We start from the raw sequence: 20,154 nt of genomic DNA, 5'->3' as shown, positions 1-20,154 counted from the left end.
GAGCAAACTCTAATTACAATCTGTTAAATGATCAGGGAATCAACATCTATTTTCTGTTGTCAGTTCTGTATAATCTATGCAACTCTAAACATTGTTCAGAGCCTTACTGTGTTCCAAGTTCCCAGGCTGGCCTTTGGTATGTTTTTACCCGGTTTGGTATAGGTTGCTGTGATGTAGAAGCAAGAGAGATCAGCATGCAACACTGAAGTTTGCATAAGTTAATGACTAATGATCATTAGGACAAGTTGTGCTTAAAGGCTTAAATATGCCTCCAAAGAAATCAAGATGAATAAAGAAACTCATGTGAGATATACTGAGAGTCTACATTTACCTAGAAATGTTTGTGTTTTGAACCTAGCACGTGCTGGGCACAAAACTGTGGCAGGAGAAGGTAGAAAACCACTGCTGGCACTTCCAGAGAAAAAGCGAAGGATGCTTTGCAGCACTGTGTGTGGCGTTGGATTCATTTCTTCCTGCCAGTGCAAACTCCCCTGTCCCCACTGGATAGCCTTCTGTAAGGGCTAGAACCTGCCCATGGAAACTTCATCCCCTGCTGAAGGTTTCAGTTCAAGGTGGCAGGCACTGGATCTCCCTTCTCCTCTGCTTTGTTTCATCCTCTTCCCTTGCCTTCCAGGACTTTGGTCCATCATTTAGCGACGTATAGTTAGCATTTTGGGTGTGAGGGCAGTTGGTGTGCTTAGATGACTTTCATGCTGTATACATTTGAGTTTTAGTATTTCCGTGCTACTGGTATGTCAGCTGTTATTCGCACAGCCCTCCCAAATTGGTTGTGCTGTTAAACCACGGCTGCAGGGCTGTACGTCACCGACGATCCCAGAGCTGTGCTTCTCGCTGTTTGTTCGGTGTCCTAGGAGAATGTTTGCTTTGCCTGCCTGCTCTGCGTCTTCCAGATGTAGCTGTCATTTCCACTTAAACAATTAGTTTTATAATCTCTCCTTCCTGTGCACTGAAGCAAAGGAGTTGAAACATAAATTACAGCAGTACTTTAACTTGAAGGTCTCCTGGAAAAGTGGACATTGTGCTTTCCTGCCTTCCCTATATGAAGCTGCAGCATGTATTTGCTGTACAGGACTCTTGCTTGGTCAGGCGTGCTAATGTGCTTCCCTTTGAATCATTTTTTCTGTACTCTTAATTTAGACACTGATGCTTGAAACACTGCTTGAATGCTTTGGATGGGTATTTTGGCCTGAAAAGTGTGGTAATGTGAGTAATGTTGATGTTGTGTTTCTACAAGTTCCCACTGGTACTTGTATATGTGCTTATATATTGTATCCTCGTATCTGTGTGCTGCTCATCAGTGACAAGAAATAGGGGGAGGAAAAATTTACTAATCAGAAGAACTTCTAACTTGATCGACACACCCTTGATACGCAGCCCTTTGCTAAGGAGGGTTGTTAACTGAGTTGCAAGGTTTGAAGTCAGAGGCAGCACAGCCTGAAGCACTCTTTGTTAAGCTAAGGTGGAAACCTTCACTATGGGTACAAGTGGAAATGGTGTCATTTCTGATGCTGTAGCCGTTGTCACTGACACAGAGGTTCTCATACATGTGTGAGAAATACAGCCTATCGTGTTTACAACCACATCATACGCTGGATTCCTGACAGTTCTCTTAGTGGCTTGCTAGCCAGTGAGTATGTGATTTATGGAGGGAAAGCTGTCAGCAAAACTACAACTCTCAGTTGAGCTGGGCGAGATTTGTTACACACCGTGTCCTCCACGTTTTTTGGATAATGTGAAAGACCCTGTCAAGTAGTCTCTGGTAATTAGTTTGACACGGCTAATACCTGAAATATGTGCAGGACAGTCACGTGGCCAAATCATGGACTGTCAGCAGTGAACGTGTTTGTGTTGAGTCGGCTGTATTGTTTTAGGGAAAGGGGCACTGCGTAATGAACGTCTAGAAAAGCTTTGTAGATACTTGGACTACTCTGTGCTGAAATAAAAGGTTATAGTTTTTCTATGCCAAATGGCTATTTATATATTTAACTGTAGTCTAAGAGTTTTTCTCATGTGAAAATGAGAGATCGTGGTATTTGGCAGTGTCTGTGCATCTAACAGGCTTTTGAGTATCTGAGGGTCTCAGTGTCTATATCCTCAGTCCTTACCAGTGCTGAGGAAGCTCAGGCACAGCAACACTGAACTGTTTCTTTATTTTATCAGTGACCTCCAGTGGTTCCCCGCCTCCTCTTTTTTTTGTTTTTTTTAAAGATTATAATGTTAGATTAAGTAACACTTAGGTGCAGTATTTTAGGTGCTGCTGTTGCTTTCTTTAATGACAAAGAAAGCAGTTTAGGAAGAGAAAACAATTGAAGTGTAAGTGCAGAAATATTCATGTATTTGACAGCTGAAGCTGCAGACATCATGACCAAAATAATTTACTGTCCCAGGGGAAGTCTTGTCGTACCCTGAGACTTCTATTGGCATTGTTGTTTTTTTTTTTTTTTTTTTTTTTGTAGAAGAAATATAAGATGTGTGTAAATGTTGGCTTTTAAGTTTAAGAAAAAGCACAAATAATTACTTTCTGTTCCCTTATTACCTTCGTGTCATGCACATGAACACTTTCTGATGTATAGTGGAAAACAAAAATATACTTGCAAATAAATAAAAGAGAACTGCTTTAAAGCAATTCAACTGGTAATTATTCATGTTATAATTGTCAAAGAATGTCAAAGAGATGTTGGGAAGATAAGTATATGATGCAATTTGGAGAAAAGAGTCTTTCTCCTCTCCTTTTAAAAGGTCTTTGCATGGTACGTGTGTTGGTTTCTAGGTTTAAGATTTCCTTTATTTTAATTTCCCACTAACAGAGGAAAAGACTTTGTGCATTGTTGCAAGAAAAAGGATAAATGAATATAGCCAGAAATAGTTGTGGTTGCTTCTAGGCTAGCCATTTGCTCAATTGACTATATTCCTTTTTCCTCCACTTTATAATTTGTTTGGCTGTGGCTTCTTTTCTTTTCCAGCTCAAAACAAAAAGTTTACAGTTCAAGCAAAGAGGGGATAAGGAACCATCTTTGGTATTTTTCTGAATTACATAGTCTTGCAGGTAGCGGGAGTCACACAAGCTGAGCAAAACAACTTTGCTTGCTAATGTTTTGCTTGGAGCTACGGAGTGGATTATGAAATTACTGCAGTCAAGTAGAACTTCAAATATGGAAAACGCAAATAAGAAAAAAATGTGAGCTTGTGATTTGTGTTGCATGCAGCAGCATTTTTTTCTTTGAAAGCACAAAGAATGCCAAAATGAAAGCTAGATTTGCAGCTGTCTAAAGCAACTTCCAACTGTTAACCTGGCACTCACACACTGCTCTTTATTGTACAAATCTGGCTGCTCAATTGCTTCGGTGCAGCGCTGTGAGGTTCCCTCGGTCCAGCTGATAGTAGGTTAGTTGAGCTTTGCTGGAAAAAGTGTTAATTCTGATTTATTGAGTCATCAGGCCCCATCACTGTTTCAAATAAATAGAAGATAAATTGGAACAAATGTTTGCATCTTATTCCATTTGTTCCGTTTGGCTGTGTCGTGGCATATTATTTAAGCTGCATCACAGTAATTGGTGCTGTGATTATTTTCCCTGGTGTACTGTTAGCTCTTCGGGTTTTTCCTTTTGTCTTTTTTGTTTCCCTCTAATTTCTTTGGTAGTTTGACTCTTTATTTCCTTTTTGTTCCTCCAAGTATAAAACAAATTTCTGAGGGAAAGGCAGTTTCTCATTAGTATGTAAGTAGTAAGTACTGATACGAAGAAGTGATCCTCATGAGACCTAGTGGTAAAAAATTGTTAGAACATTATTTCTAGAAGCATCAAGCCCCTTCTTTCCTGAAGGTTGCTTGCCAAATATCCTGGAAAGTGCTATGATGCCATCTGGTTTTGCCAGTTAATATCTAATCTGTGCGTGATGAAGAGGGTGAGCAGAATGGATAGGGAAGCATGTTGCCTGATGTCTAGTGATATTTCCCTCCCCCCAGTTAGTTGAATCATATCAGTACTGTAAAAGGCAATAACCAGCATTTGTAGAAGTTCCATATGTAGTTTGCTGTCAAAGTGGATACAGTGTACCAGTGACACAGGATGGTATACCAGAATAGAAACTTTGATGACAGCTTCTTTTTCTACTTAAAGGCTAATTCTTAGAAAACTCTAGAGGAACTTAAAAGTGCAGCTCTGATCAAGTTAAACTGCTTCCAGCTTTCATTACTAAAATGGTTCCCTTTAATGCTAGTTTTTACAAGTTCTTCGTAAATACTGACTTGTTCATCTTGCATATTTGTACAATGTCGATATTACTTGATGGGCCTGCCTTCACAGCATGATGGAGAACTTGGCAGCTGGAGGATTAAACATCTGGTTAGTTGCTTGTGCTCTAGGTCAGATAAATTTGGTGATCTGGATAATAAATAATTCCCCAAACTGTCTCCAGTTACCATGCAATAGACCTTAACTATAAACTGCAACAGAGCTCATTTTTAAGATGTGATGGTCAAATTTTACCACTATCCACTTTTCTTCTGTTGAACTATTGAAAAGAACAATCTAAGAAAAATCTGGAAGGAAAAATGTCAGTGTGAAAGATGGCTGGGAAACAAAATGAAATTATACACTAAGACACTCGCATTAATATGAGATTATATTACGTTTGGCTCATCTGACATTTAAAATGAGTGAAAAGATGAGTAGTGATGAGGGTACTAATTCTTTTATATATAGTTGAAATTGCTGCTGCTTTAACCTTGCTGTTCTGAGTCATCGTGGTTAAGATTTATAGTGGCTATCTATTTCTTATAATGGAGCATCTGATTAAGTACTTGTTATAGCTCTCCCTCCAGGTTACATTTGGGATTATGCCAGTGCCTGTAGACTGATCTGCCTGCAATAATAGATTCCCTCAGTCCTGGAAGTGCTATTTTTTTAATATAGATTATTTTCACAGATTTAGTTGTGTTTTTGTCATTTTCTTGAGGAATAACTCATGGCCTACTTAAAACATAAGCAACCTAAGTTGTACGCTTTGTTTTAAGAAATGGGTGAATAGGAATGTGAGTATACTCTAGTGAAACAGGTGTACACTGCTTCATTATCAGTTTATCTGTAACAAAAGAGATGAGAGTGAGAATTGGCTAACTGAACTGCTGCGTGCCGTTCAGTAACAATTCTACCCTGCTGATACCCTAGGCTTCCCCTGTAATGGCTGGTGGTCGGGCACAGCGTTTGACCTTGTCGAAGTCTGTACCTGGGCTGGAAGGTAAAACAGTTTCCAGTCCTATTCTGCATGAGTCCAGCTTTCCTAATTCAACATATTCAACTTAATTCATTTCTCCTTTTAAGCACAATTTATGCCACTATACTCAAAGGCTGGTAGAAATACAGTTGATCTAATTTTTCTTAAAATTTCTCAGATCGTTGCCTTAGTGTGAAATTATTGCTCCCTGCTCCTTCAAAGTTCCCGTGTAGCCACAACAGCTTTAGGCGTGGGACGCTCAGGCTGTGGGAGGCAGCTGGAAGCCGGACAGACAGCTTGCAGCAGGTGGATCCCGACAGACCCTTGCCACATACAGTGTTCAGGTACCTTCTAGATTTGGGAAAAATGTATGGCCCAGCCCTGTGGCAGGGCTGTGTCCCACCAGGGAGGCTCAGCCACACGGTGTGTGCGCAGGACACTGACACGTGTGGCTTTTTGCCAGCTTCTTAGCAACTGTAAATGATGCCATGGGCATCCCTCCTCTCTGTATGTCTTGCTGTGGCTTCAAGACTTATCTTTAATCAACAGCTGGTTAAACTTGCTTTGTATTTGAATCCAGTTTTTCTTGCAGTACTGCTGCATGGCTTGCTTTTGTGGCTTGTAAAAGAATGCACGCGATGAGTTGCTTCCTCTTCAGGCACTGAGTTTCCTCAACCATCTTTTTCCCATGATTGCAGAATCTGCATGAGCCCAGCGATGGCTGTTCACATACCGGTCCTGTGTTTAGCTGTGGAATTGCACTTATGCATGGGGGAAGTAGTGGAAACAAAGGTAGTGCTGCACGTTGCTCAGTCATTTCTGGTGCTTCAGATGAACGTGCTATTGTGCCTAATTTACCAACTCACTGTTTCTTCTATGCAGACTTCCTTGGAAAATAAATGCTGTTGGTGCCACACACCAGCGTGCTTTGTTACACTCAAAATAGCGTCTCAGTTCTGTCAGTGTTTTTAAAAGATCTGTTTTCTTTTTGAAATCTATTTGCACTCATCTCTGAATGTTGCTGGTGGGGATGGAAGTATTGGATAAAAAGACTTTATAGATGCTCTCTGAAATACTCTATCTAGGCACTTACCAAAAAGCAGCTTTTCTGCATTTATTCCAGCTCTATATCCTTTGAAATGTAAACTCTGTTTCAAACAACTTTTTTCTTTCTTTTTTTTTTTTTTTTTTTTTTTTTTCTCTCCAGTGTGCGCTATCTTGTTTTCTTTGATCTGCCTTTGCAAATACTTGGTGAACCTGGTCAGGGAGGTTTTCTTCCTGCGTGTATGCAGGCCTTTCTATGGCTCAGGTACTTTACAGTTGTGTGTGTAGGGGTTATCATCATGAGTTTGCACTTTGCCCTGGCTTTTTAATGTGTTAAATGCTCCAGGAACAAGAAGACAGCAGTTAATGAAAGCATAGGTTGTCAGTGTTTTAGTTTTGAAGTGTAAACCAACAGTGCTGGAGGAGACCTGTTCATGTTACTTCCTAAAGCAGCACCAAGATAACTGGCTGGGCTCGTGTGTGCTGTTCCTCAGAGCTGCGGCACTGCTTTCACCTGCATGAATGAGTGAGCAAGTGGTGTGGGTGAGCTGCTTGGTCCTGCGTGTTTTGTGGTACAAGGACTCTTACTGCAGTTACGAGGTGACTGCCATCCCACCAGTACAGCTCTGGTGTGCGGTTTCTCTCAGACTGCCATATGTGAGTAATTCTCATGTTTGGATCATGCTTTGGTGGTATATTCCAGTGTCATAAAAATAAAATGTTTTAAAAAAAAGTTTCAGCTCTTATTTGGACTGCATGTTTGACTAAAATGTAATGTTGTGATGCTAACACAAATCATAACTCATCCTGATACTCTAGAGCGTGTAATGAAACAGATTTGTTTTTAGCTATCCGTCTTAGTAATTATTTGTGCTATATAGCTGCAAATATTCTCTTTGGAATTCATTTGGAGGAAAAAAACCTTAGTTTTCTCAATCTCTTGCTTCTGGAGAACTGGATTCATAATGTTGGTTTGGAGGGCATTATCAGCCTGCAGAGATCCTGGGTACCTGTTCTCGGGCAGTCATCTATTTTCTCATCTTGCACTCAGTCAACACAAGTAAGAGCAAAGGTAAAGAGGAGTCAGCAGGTCTGTGTAGAACCTGGTTGTTGCATTTCTCTTAGTTGGCAATTCTGCTCTTGAAGTAATGTTGCGAAACACTTGTCACAAGATGAGCTGAGTGGCACTTACAGGTCTGTGTGTCCTTTTTTTTTTTTTTTTTTTTTTTTTCTCCATGTGGAGTTTACCACAAGCAACTGCTCAACATTTGTTTTGGCTGATGTCTGCCCTCAAACTTTCTCACGGACCTTGGTCTTTTGGACAGGAGGGTAGAGCTGTTCGTAGCTCTGCGGAGCCTCAGTGAACTGCATCTAACAGGTCTTGCGGGTTACTGGAGGTCCAGGGGGCTGTAGTTGGAGAATCACAACCCTGGGGTTTGCAAGCAGCTCTCAAGCTGTATCTGCAGGGTGAATCCTGACCGAAAACACCAATTCAAACCTAAAGCAGCCTTAGTTGCTGGAGCTAATCATCATTAAGAGCTTAATGTTCTTTTCATACCTTCTGTCTCTGATAGTGCCTGGGATTTTCATGCAAGCGTGGCATTTATCTGTGCAGGACCGTGAGAAATTACACTACCGTGATGTTGCAATTATTATCATTAGTATTATTATTTTTTTTAAAGCAGGTAACCCCATATTACTGTGATATTAGTAAGAGTTAGTACAAATCTTCTATAGCTCTAATAGAAGCCTGGTCTGTGCTGCTGAGCTGCACTGAGCTGCTTGATCTGCCCCTCGTTGCCCTCTCCGGTCTGCTCTCCTGTCCAGATAGAAGAGATTCTCTTCTGCCTGCCTGCAAGTCTTCCCCAGCAAAGTGTGTAAGAACAGCAGAGGTGCTGAGTCTTTGTGCTGTCTTGTATTGGATGTGTTCAGAACAATGTGGATCAGGTTGGAACAGCCTAAACCTTACACCGGTGCTTTTCATTGTGATGTTTGAAGATTTGTCTTGTCTTTTTTTTTTTATGTCATTCTTGCAAGTCATGCAAAAGTGCTGGCTTAAATGGGCAAAGTAGAAAATAGCAGTTCTTGAGTTTGACTAAAGATTGCAAAGCCTAATGCTGCTTAAGAATTCAATTTTTTTTTTTTTTGAGTATCACAGCTGATGTGTTAACGTGACATTTCTTTTCCCCTGCTTTGGGGAAAAAAAAAATGGTATAAAATCTAGAATCAAGAAGAAACATTAAATGAAGGAAGAAATGTATTGGGGAACTTGCTGTACAAATCATTTGTTATATATATGTTTGAACTTTAATTTTTCAGTGCTAACTGGGACTAGATAACAAAATCAACATGCAGTTTTTATGCTATCTGATCTTTCACTACTTTTTGCAACATTATTTGAGAACGTCTGCTTGGGAAGAGCAGAAGAAAAAGCATGAAGCTGAGACCCAACATCTTGTTTTCTGTGTTTATTTCAGAGCTGGTTGTCAATTCTTTCACAATTTACCCATCTGACAGAAATGACTAGCAAATGGATTAAGAAACAAATGAAAAATCTTGAATGTGTCAGCCATCCTTATTGTTTCCAAACTACTTGAAAATAAGAAATGTAAAATACAAAGTGTACTCAGTGGTGTGTGGGAAAGCTTGCACTTAATTTTCAGAACTGGCGCTATGGTTTTTAGTGCCCAGATAATGCTACTGAAATCAACAGACTTACTGTGGACAAATATTGCAGAATGGTGAAATTGATAGTTTGTATCATAAAAAAATAATGTATTGCTGCTCTCTAAAGCAATAATGCCACTTGAAATGCTGTGACCTAGTAGGGTGGTTGCTAATACCAATGCAGCATGTTAGGTGGTCCTGTGTGTGCACCGCTTCGTGTCCTTGCAGCCTGCCGGTGCTAGAGACTGCTCTGACATCTCTAGGAGGAGGTCAGAAGCTCCTGCTTTGTACTGAAATCAAGACAGCCTTTCCAGCTGTCCCTAGCAAACAGATTCACTGAATGCTTTAGGGTTTTCCCTGTTTTGTTGCCTTACATCCACACATGGTAGATTGAATGACGTTAGCTTCTTTGTTTTAGTCTCTATTTAATGGACATTTTATAGATACTTTGTAGTGCTGGGACTACGCTAACAGTGCGTCAGAAACTAGAGACAAAATTGGGGTTCCTGACTCCTGATCCTATCGCCTTTTGTGGCAAACGAGCCATGAGTTATCCAAAACAAGGTTTGAGCAAATGAAAGCGTATGTGATTTGTCTGGCATCTTTTTTTTTTTGTTTTGTTTTGTTTTTTTTTATAGAAAACTCCTGGCAGCTTTTCAAAAGCTGGCCGTGGGATAGCTAACTTCTTGGCAGCACCCTCCAAACTAGGGTTGGTTTTGACTGGAGAAGATGCTTGCTGGGAGCCTCGTGGTGCTGCTGCGGGATGGAGCTCAACGTGGCAGCACCCGGCAGTGGTGGTCCAAGGGCCTGGAAGCGTGCTGCTGAAGGTGCCAGCTGCTCCCAAAGCTGAAAGATGCTCTTCAGGCATTTTCCAGTTAGCCATCCAGAACTGCCCATGAGAAGTAAGAGCAGATTCCAGGAGCCTGCTTGCTCAGTTGAAAAAATGGAGGCCACACCAAACCGCGGCTAGATCAAGAATACTCCATCCAGCCTGGCCTTGAACCTCCAGGGATGGGGAATCCACAGCTTCTCTGAGCATACCATGCACGTGTGTGTGTGTATTTAAAACTGGGATGTTCAGATCACGGCAACGCCTGGCAAAGCGGGATGGGATTAAATGCGCTCTGTATCCCAGATGGTCACTGTGGTAGCTGTTGGCTGCCGAGCAAGACTGGGCTTTGTTGGTGGAGAGACAGGAGACCAAACTCTGCAGGGAATGCATTTATGCCTGCCTTTCCACTTGCTGTCTTGTGCTGCAGAACTTGTTCAAGCTGTTCTGGTGGTATTGCTTTCTACCATGACAGAGTGCCTTTTCTTTCTGAGAGCAGACAGCAGGAGAATACCATTATTTTAATCAGCTAGGACAAGAAATGCATTTTCTACCTGAAAAGCAGCTTTTGACATCGCATCTTAAGCACTTAACTTCTCTATCTTAATGATATTGCAGCTTCAGCACTTAATGAAGGGGGAGATGAGTGTTTTGTAGCCAGAATTCATGCTGTCCTGTGTCCTGGCCTAGCTGAGTAACCACTGCAGTGGCAGGCAGCCTTTCACGCTTTTGCTTTCAGCTTGTGACTTTGATTATATGGCAAGTGTGAAGGAAGTGCCTCTTTCATCCTGGCTTGACTTGTGGGTTTTCTTTTTTTTTTTTTTTTCTTGAGTGTGGGAAGGAACACACTGCTACTGGAGGAGTCAGATTGAAAGGTCTGACTTAGGAAAACTGAAATAGGTACCTTACATTGTCAAATAACTACACCACTCCCGTATCTGTTGAAACATGGTGGTTGACTTCATTATCTAGGTTAATTTTAGGGTTTTTCCTCCCTGTTCAAGTTACTCTTATTTCATAGTTAATTTCAGTGTTTTGATAAGGAACTTTGGGAAGAATTTGTTAATGGTTTTGCTGCTGTTGCAGTCGTATCTATGTAACAAAGTCTTTGCGACACTCCTTGATTTCTCAAAGTCACAGGTTTGTTGTGTCTTTTTTTATTTAAAAGACAAAATCAAACAGCAGGGAGAGAACTGGTTCCCTCCCCTTCCTCCCCCAGCCCCAAGATTAGATTCTTTTTCAGGTTGATTCTTCTTAATGCTTAAAGGAGCTCTGTAGAAACATTAACCGTCATCTATATGTACTTCTACATGTTCTCAGGAAGATTTAAGTACTCGTCTGCCTTGATGACCATTATTGTTATTTGTGTTAATTAGAGGTCTTTTTTTTATTATTATTATTAAAAAAGGTGGTTCCATCTGCTATGATTTCATCTGCCCATGGGGTTGGAATTACATTTTCTTTAAGGTCCCCTCCAGTTGAAACCATTCCATAATTCATTATCCAGGCTAGCTCATAGTTTAAGTGGTGTTCCCCCTTATCTTTATTTTCTCTCCTTAGAAGATAACAGCAAAAATAAATTTCCCTAAACTAGAGAGAACCTATAGATTGTTACAGAAGCATGCAATAACAGGAGTGTCACAGCACGTGTGTTGTGATTCAGTTCACTGAAGTATGTCTTAAATGTGGCTTTGCTGCATTAAGGTTCTCTCTCTCTCTTGAACCCCAGGATCCCACTGCTGGTGTAGTGAGATTTCTGGATTGTAAGTTCCCTGCGAACAGTCAATTTATCCTGCTAACCCTTTTTCCTCTAGAGACTTGAGATTCAGTGACTCAAAATGAGTATACTTTCAAAAAATGAAGTGCGTATTTTTCTTAAGGTTCATGGTACACTGAAAAAGGGTTTTAGGAAAAAAAAAACAAACAGCCAACAACAACAAACCAAACCTATGTGCATATTTTTTCTTAACTACCTATGGTTTTCTTTCTCTGCAGAAATGAGTAGTTTCCACGTAGCAGGCTTATCACCTATGTTATTGTTTCAAAAGGTGCAGGCTGGTCATGTGAGACTGAAGCACTGCACATTCATCTCAAATCATAGATTTCAGAGTATTAAAGCCCTGTCCCTTTAGTGGGACCCACAGAAAATGAATTGTTCAAATCTGGTTATTATTTTTGTCAGTTCACGAAAGAGCTGTTTTAAACTGAAATATCTGTCAAAAAATTGCTTTCTTGTTGACTTTGCACTATAGATAAATAAACTGAGGTAAAATGTGGCATTTGCATAAATTGACTGCTTTTGAATATTTTCTTTTCTTTTAATAATGCGTGGAGAACAATGGGTGGGACAGACCGAAGATGACAACCTAGTCTTTCCTATTAGCTTGGTAAAATTTAGACGTGCTTAGGCAATTATACCCCCCCAATTGTCATCATAATTCACATTTTGTCCTTTTCTTCCAAATTGCTCATTCATTTGGTGTCAGGGCTTGTTAGTTAATTACTTGCCTTTCTCCATCATCTTGCTTGTTTTCTGCTCGCTTCTAAGCTTGGCGTATGAACAATCTGATTTAAAAGGCATGCATATTTAAAGTTTTCTGAGCCGCCAGCACAGTTTGTACCAGCGAGTGCTAAAGCTCGAGCTGTAAAGGCAGTACAGCTGAAGTGCAGAACGACAGACATGCGGAGTTTATCCTAGAGTCTCGAGCTGAATAATTAGCGTGTGATGCGGGTGAGTGTCCAGCGGTCAGCCTGCAATCAGACAGGCCAGCCTTTTAACCCCGGAGCCTTCTGAGCACAGTTGGATAATACATCTTGTGGATTTTCCGAAGATGTCAGAAAAAACGGTGAATTCTCCTGGTTGTCATCACCAGACCTCAGCCTGCTTCTACACTAAATGCTTTACCAGTGGGGTATTTCACTGTTTCCTTGATTACCAAAATAAATGTTGAAGTACTGAAGCATATATTTATAATTCTGCGGTACAGAGGAGCAATAATCTTTTAATAGATAATTTCAGCATATGTTTCATGTGATGAGTTTTGATAGATAAAGTATAATTTCTTATGTTTCAATGTGGTAGAGTCCTGTGGGAGACGGTGATGAGTGCAGTTTCCCTTTTTCCCTTCGGTGGGGTCAGAGATGCTAAGCTTTATGCCGGGTACCAAATGGAGCTGGAGGTAAGGTGACATTTCCTCGTGGAGGCCACTTCCCCAGCATGCCACAGTTACCCTGTAAAGGGGCTTGTTATGCACTGTTGAGGATGCGATGCTAGGAAGCGTTGCTGATGAGTTTCCTGTTTGTTCTTAGCACTGCGTTGGGTTTAAGAATTTTTGACAGTTGTTGAACTCAAGGTCTCTCTTCTGCCTCTGGAGGATAACCCTTAAGTGTCTTGTGGTCTTGGTTGACTTTCTAATTAGCATTTTTTCTGGTAGATTTGCTGGCAGTTTTCCTGCAGAATAGCATTGATCAAATGTTACAGACATTGTGACATGCCTTCTTTCTTCTTTTAAACTAATTTTAAGTGATTTTGGCTTTTGCTCCATCAAACGATGGTGTATGCATGCTATGCATAACTTCCTTCCTGTATTCCACAGATATAGCATATTCATTGGTGAAAAATGAAGCTTTTCCTTCAGATTGTTGCATATTTTATCTCTTATTATAATAATTTCTGATAGCATCCTTGAAATTTGAAGCTCTTCTGTGAGAATTATACATGTAAAATAGATTGTTTCTGCCTAAACAGTTCTTCATATGAGTTACTGGGCTGATAGAATGCATTTTTTCCACCTCCTTTTGTTTTAGAGGAGGAAATTCATGCTTAGATTTTTAATTTGACATTTGTGGATAGTCATAGAACAGTTTTAGTTCTCTGCTAATTTTTTTTTCTGCTTGTCACTTGCTCTAATGCATACATTTGAAGTTCTGACTGTGCTGAAGTTGTCCAGACTCACAAAGTAAAGTTGTAGATCCAAAGGCTGATAATAGCTGGGGACAGTACTTGAATATAAACCGTGGGTAGTGGTTCCAGGGAGGGACACAAAGCAAAAATCAATACCTCTTCTTTTACAAACAAATTGTCTGGAGCATAGTAATATGCCAGCCCCAGAAATGGTAACAAAAACATTACAAATCCAAACATTTTATTCAAACAATAAAAAAAAAAAAAAACAGTTTTTTTTTTTTTTTTCCCCCTTCTGGAAATGCTAGCTCTTTTTTTCCCTCAGCTTCCATCAATGAAACACAAACACTAAGCAAGAACAACTGACTTTTGTACTCCTGTTCATATTCTGTTATGCAAAGCGTTTCTCATTTCATCAAAGTGGTGAGAATAATCGCTTCTAGTTCAGGAAATATGTGGTAGTTTCTCAGGGAGGTTGCGCATTGCCTTTCACAGCATTGCTCGACGTTACACAAGAAACTGTGTTATCTTATCTCTCTTGAAAACACCTTACGTCAGAAATACAGAGCATTTAGCAGTGAGGCTAAAACAGTTATACACAAATCAAAAAAAGTTATGTAGTAATTTCACTCTTACACACGTTATGCTTATTTAGAAACATTTAACTTGTTTGGTAAACAAGTTAATATTTGTCAAATCATGGATGTAAGTAATCTATAAAGGCTTTTACTGTGTGATCTATTGTGAGTTTTCCTTTTGTTTGAAAACAGAAATGTGAAAGTTACATTAGAAGACTAAACAAATGGATTTCCTTGCTTATAGGATGTGTTGGTGCAGCTGTGCAGGAGTGTGTGTTTTTTTAATCCTGTGCTTCTCAGGGGGCTATGGTTGTTGCTACTAGCTATCCTAAATTGCTTTTGTTCTTTTTTCTTTTTGATTATTTAGTAATCTTTTATTTAGGAACCAGTTGTTGCTGATATCCTGATGGGGATCTCAGTTTGAAAAAGTATACTGAAATCCCAAAGCAGTGAGGCTTTCACATGCTTGTGTGCCAGTAACTTTAAGGTCAAGTGTTTTTTCCTCTTTGGAGTTAAGTTGTCTCTCCTTTACATACATAGTAATATTCTGTAACTGATTCATTGGATGTGTGTAAAGTTCATAATCCAAAACTGACAGAAGGATTAAGGGATTTTGTTACATTTAGAGTTCAAATATTGCACAACTATCCAGAACAGAGATGAGTCAAGTTCTTCTTTTGGCATATACCATACTACATAATTGAATACTTAAATACTTCCTGGCAAGCTTTGTTACTGGTTATTGATGGCATGAGCAATAACTTTATTCTTCTTCCCAGGCAAATAAACTGGAATAATCAGAGAAACTGTCTGGTGATATGATGCTGGAGCATCTGGGGCTTCCTCTAGAAGCAACTTGAACAAGAGCGACAGGAAGCAGTAAAGGGGAGTGGAAGGATTATCCTTTACCTTCATATTTCAGGCATTTCAATGCTTTCAGCTGTTACTCCTTTAGAAGAATCTTGTGTCAAGTATACAGGTGCTAGAGCATGCTGCACGTATGTACATGGCTTTCATCTGACCTAATTAGGAGCTTTGGTTTCACTAGGGCCCAGCCAGATACAGCTCCTATCAGATATGGATATATAAGGAAAACTTCTTTTTTACACAAAAATATTATGATGCCTTATGCTTAAAATTCTCATTTGACAGTTCTGGAACAGTACAGAGTAAAATCCTTTTTTATTTGGGCATCTAGTTTAGCTTTTTTTTTTTTTTTTTTCTCTCTTCAGTGCTTTTTCTGGAAACTATATATGACATAATAAGTACAAGCTGTCCTCTGCACCACAGTTGCTGCCAGCTGTTTCTCAGTCAAAAATTTGGATTCGTTTCATTTGTGTCTAGCTACAGCAAAGTTATTCTTGAACTCTTCCCTCTTCAGGAGCCTGCTGAGGTCATCCTATCCTCCTTGATGCCGAAGGTTCACCCGGGCTTGCCCAGGGTGGAAGAAAAAGTCTGTGCATCTTGCCAGAATTCTTAAATTCTGCCTTCTGAAATTGGGTTTTAAGTTGTCTGTGTAGCAATGTGCTAAATTGGCACATTTTCCAAAATGTACTCTTGTGTTTTTTTTGTGTGCAGGTGTTTTTTGCGCATTTTATTTTTTTCATTTTTTTCCCCCTTGCTGCTGTGGGGGAAAAAATCCCAGTCTTGCTGGAACTTGTTCTTGGACATGAACACTCTAGGGTGATGTTGATGCTCAGCAACAATGTGGCACATGGGATACCTGCAAGCTGGTATGCTTGCTGTGACCTTCCTCTCTCAGACTTGGCTGTGATCCCCCTGCAACTTTCTCTACCACGTCAAGATTCAAGAGAGCACAAGCTGACTTGTACTACCAAATAATGCAGTCAGTCTGTTTTTCTTGGGAGGGGAAAATCTGTGTCCTCCACTGACGGATCAAGTCTTTCTGCTGTGCTAACGTTACCTTGCTGCCACAAGTGAAGTCTGATGACCGAAGAAATCAAATAAATGTGCCCTGTTGGTTATTTGGATTTTGTAAAGTGAAGTGCTCTGAATTCAGAGAGCATTTCATTTAAGAAGATCAGAGAGGGGTCCAGTATTCAGTGTATAGATTTGATTTTTGTTGTTGTGAGACAGCATCACGTACGCTTGGATAAGTTAAAGAATACAGTGGCAAAACCAAGTGTCCACCTAAAAGTGAACTGGTCTTTTCTTTGGCAATCAAAATAATACTTCAGCAAAATATTTTGTTACATAAACATTACAGTTATTGTTTGGAAAATAAGTCCGGGAAAGAAAGCTATTATCCAGAATTAAAACATTCAAAATGCTGATGTTGGATAAGTATCTGTACAATAAACAATTCTTAGACTGTAACTACTTTATTTCTTTTACAGAGTTTCGCAGCTGAGGAGAATGTTCTCAGTTACCTAGCCCAATCCTTCATCCTTAAACAGTATGGTCTTCTCATTTGCTTGCTGCTGAACATCCTTGCTTGTTTGCAAATTGTCCTTGAGATGTCAGTAGCTTGAGTTGGGGATATGAAAGGTTTGTGAAACAAGAGTATAGTTAGCCTACAGAATAAATATGAATGAAGAAACCGTGAAGAAATGCAGAGAGGCCTTGAAATGTGTGGTATTTGACAACAGTTTGGATGGGAGAATACAGCATACTTAAGTTTCTGTTCCACTTAACAGTTAAAGGTGTCTTATAGAAGACTAAGTTTATTTTCACTTCTATCAGTGACATTTCTAGCAAAAACTGCAATCTCACCTCCTGAACTCATACATCTTTAATAATAAAATTCTGATCTCTGAGAATATATATATCTTTTTCACCTCTAATTCGTCTGCTCTTGGAAAGAGAGTTCCCAGATCTGTGCTCTTTGTAGAGCTGAAGGAATCACAGAACGTTTCACCAGTGAAAGCTTTAATCGCATGCAGATTCTGACACCATTTTTGTATCCTTTATTCAAACTTTTGGTTCTGGGTTGGCGTAGTGTTTTCTTCTGGGAATAGGTTATATGCATAACATCTCTGTCCATCTTGCTACCATTTGGTGCTGTGTGATACAGGGGAACTTCTGCAGCGATTCCTGAAATGCTAATTTTTCCTGGAGAACTGTCTAAATTTGGTAGAACTTCCTCTCAGTTTCCTGCATTGCAAATTTGTTTTTCCTACTCCTTAGTTTCCAAATTATTTCTTCCTTTGGTCTGTTTTGTTGTCAGAGCCACGGAAGCTGTAAGGCTCAGGAAGATGGCTGTGGTTCCCTTAATTCCTTTATGATATTCCACAATAATTTCCATCATAGTTGCCTGACCCTTCAGCAGTCTTTAAGATGCAGGTCTTCTGTCAGGGTGCTTGCTGGAATATTTCTCCATCCTGAAATGATTAATTTATTGGGAGGGCTGTAGTGCTAAGGACACAGCTTACCTTTCTCTGTCATGAATTGTAACTTTGGCTATGCTCCTGAAGAGCAGAGATGAAAAATTTAGTCACCATCTGAGCTGGCAGAGGGGTGTGCTTTTGTGAGGGCTGCTGGAGGTGCCCTAGGAGAGTGAACATCTGAGCATGCTGTTGTGCCAAACACCTTTGACACAAAAGAGGAAAATGTACTTGGCAGGTTGGAGTAGGACTGGCTTTTTGAATTCAAAGATCCAGATTAAAAAAAAAAAAAAAAAAAGGCAAATAACCAGAGCCCAGGAAGGTGTGGTGCCGTGGAGTGACATGGAGAGATGATTTGGCAGTTTGTCCCTACTCACACCAGATGCTACCTTGTGATATTGTGCATATGGCAATTAACAAGGTAATTGTTTGTTTCTTGATGTAGAGGAATCTGGAGGTGGTACCCTTGCTCTTGTGAGGGAAGAAAGGAGAGAAGTGAGTTTAGTCTGTTTTCACTGTTGAAGGTTATGCTGTATATTTCCTTTAGGAGAACACGATGCTTTGAGATTATGCAGTCTAAAACACCTTGTATGCCTGTAATAATAGGAATATACTAAATCTGAAAGCTTTGTTAACAAGTCTGTTTTAATTAATGTGGAGAGTAATGACGCTTAAAGTATGGGATTATGGACTTGAAAGAAGGAAAATCATAAAATAGTAAGCTAATAAATTGAAATCTTGCAAAAACTGGGTGGTTCTCTCTCTTATGAAGTGGGGAGAAGGCTGCAATGGGTCTGTCATGCTGCTCAGTTGTGGTTAGTTCAGATACGAGAAGTTATGTTCAGTTAGTGAAACCATCTGCCTAAATAGCCTGTGTTTACTTATAGCATAATTACGCCACAAATAATCATCCCAACATGGGCTAAAGCTGCTAATAGAGAATGTCAAGTACCAGGGAACAAACATTGCAGGCCAGTCGGTTCCTAACAGAGGCATCGTTTTAAGGAATATTTATTTTCCCAGTATCCAGTTTTCTCTATTTCTCTTACTTTGAACAATAAAAGCAGGCTTTTCTTTTTTGGCTCCTGTCCTTTCTCGTTGCTAGTAGTTGGGAGAGTCATGAAATAATTTGGATTTTTAGGGTAACAGAAGGACAACATGAATTGCTGTCTGTGATGAGTTGAAAAGAAAATTCCATTAGAGATTAAGATGCCTAAAGTTGTTGTTCTTGTATATTTGCATGTAAGTTACTTTAAGGTTGATTGGTTTTTGTTTTAATCTTGCAGTTTCCTTTTTTTCAGTTTGCTAAAATACAAAGTTTATGGAAATTTTTTTTTTTGAAACACAAACTCTTTAGTGTTAAGATTTGTAAGACTTTTTCTAAAATGTTGTTGCTTTTTGTTACCTCTTCCTCTCTTTAGTTACATTTTGAAAAATTAAACTCCCCCTTGTGTGTGTATGTGTGCTTTTATACTTGATGTAGAGTAACTCTGTCCTGACACCAAATTTGAAGGCGTCTGGTAAATAATAAACATGTCACGACGTTGGTGTAATCGCTCTTTATGTTCTTTGGAGACCAGTGGGGAACTATTTGATTTTTCTCCTGAAAACTTGTTAAATTACCTTGCTGTTTGCAGTAGACAGCATTGTTTTTTTTTTTGTTTTTTGTTTTGTTTTGTTTTTAATCCTCTCTAGCTTTCTTTTTGTAGTAGATGTTGCTGGTAGAACTGCACGGAGAACTCGGAGGAGGTTGCAACAGGGGAAGAGGAGATGAAAGATGGTGGCATTGGTGTGATTCCAGCAGGACTGCCAAGGGCTGCTCGTTTTAATGGGGGAAGATGTCAGCTGAAAGATGTTTTTTATTGAGTGTGGCGATGGTAGGTTGGTCTCAGGCCTGAGCATGTCAATGCAGAGTGTGAAGCTATTGACTGCTGAGTGCTTAGGGGCTGTGGCTGGAAAGGTGGCTTCACTGGGCCAACAGCAGAAGAATGTTGTGTCACTAATTGCATTGAACTGAAATGAGGAGGGGTTGTGGCTTTTCTTATTTGTTTTAAAGGTGTGGGATGGCCCCAAAATGCTCACACTGTATTGTGCTGTGGAGAAAAAAAAAAAAAAAGCTACTTGGCAAGTCAGTAATCAGTTGATTGCTTATCGTCACACCTGAATTTGCTAAGCTTTCAGAAACTCACAGGTACTGTGACATTGCTAAACCTTGACTCCAGGAATCTTTTAGTTCTTGAACTTGATTTCCTTCTGTCTTTTGGAGAGGAATCAATAACTTTGTATTTTAGCTTTATTGTAATTTTATTCTGTTTTGGTGATTCTTTCAATATACTTGGATAAAAATGAATAACAAAAAGTTTATTTAGTTTCAGGGAGTTGGAACATGTTACTGCTCTTAATCTGCCACAGCTTGCATCTGCTAAGTTGATAAGTAAATCTTGTTTACCCATCTTACTAAGGTAATAACTAAATCCTGTTCGTGTTCTCATTGTTGTGGATTGTACTAGATCCCTTGTTCACTGTTAAAGGGGACACAGAAAAGAAACAGAG

General features: G+C 39.7%; 1 protein-coding gene across 3 annotated transcripts in view; it reads left to right on the top strand.

Moving 5' to 3' along the window:
* ARHGAP10 (Rho GTPase activating protein 10) overlaps positions 1–20,154 on the top strand; it is a 143,489-nt gene that overhangs the window by 16,586 nt on the left and 106,749 nt on the right. The window contains exon 1 of one of the 3 annotated variants that reach the window (XM_027456678.2): positions 19,439–19,478. The exons of the other annotated variants lie outside the window; for them this stretch is intronic. Coding sequence (XP_027312479.1) covers positions 19,454–19,478 — 25 coding nt within the window. The 5' untranslated portion in view covers positions 19,439–19,453. Of the gene's footprint in view, positions 1–19,438; positions 19,479–20,154 lie in introns of those variants that run through there. 3 annotated transcript variants of the gene reach the window in all.

This window comes from Anas platyrhynchos, chromosome 4 (assembly GCF_047663525.1).
Source record: "Anas platyrhynchos isolate ZD024472 breed Pekin duck chromosome 4, IASCAAS_PekinDuck_T2T, whole genome shotgun sequence".
In the NCBI taxonomy this organism is placed as follows: Eukaryota; Metazoa; Chordata; class Aves; order Anseriformes; family Anatidae; genus Anas; species Anas platyrhynchos.
This window is presented reverse-complemented; position numbering and strand designations above follow the sequence as displayed.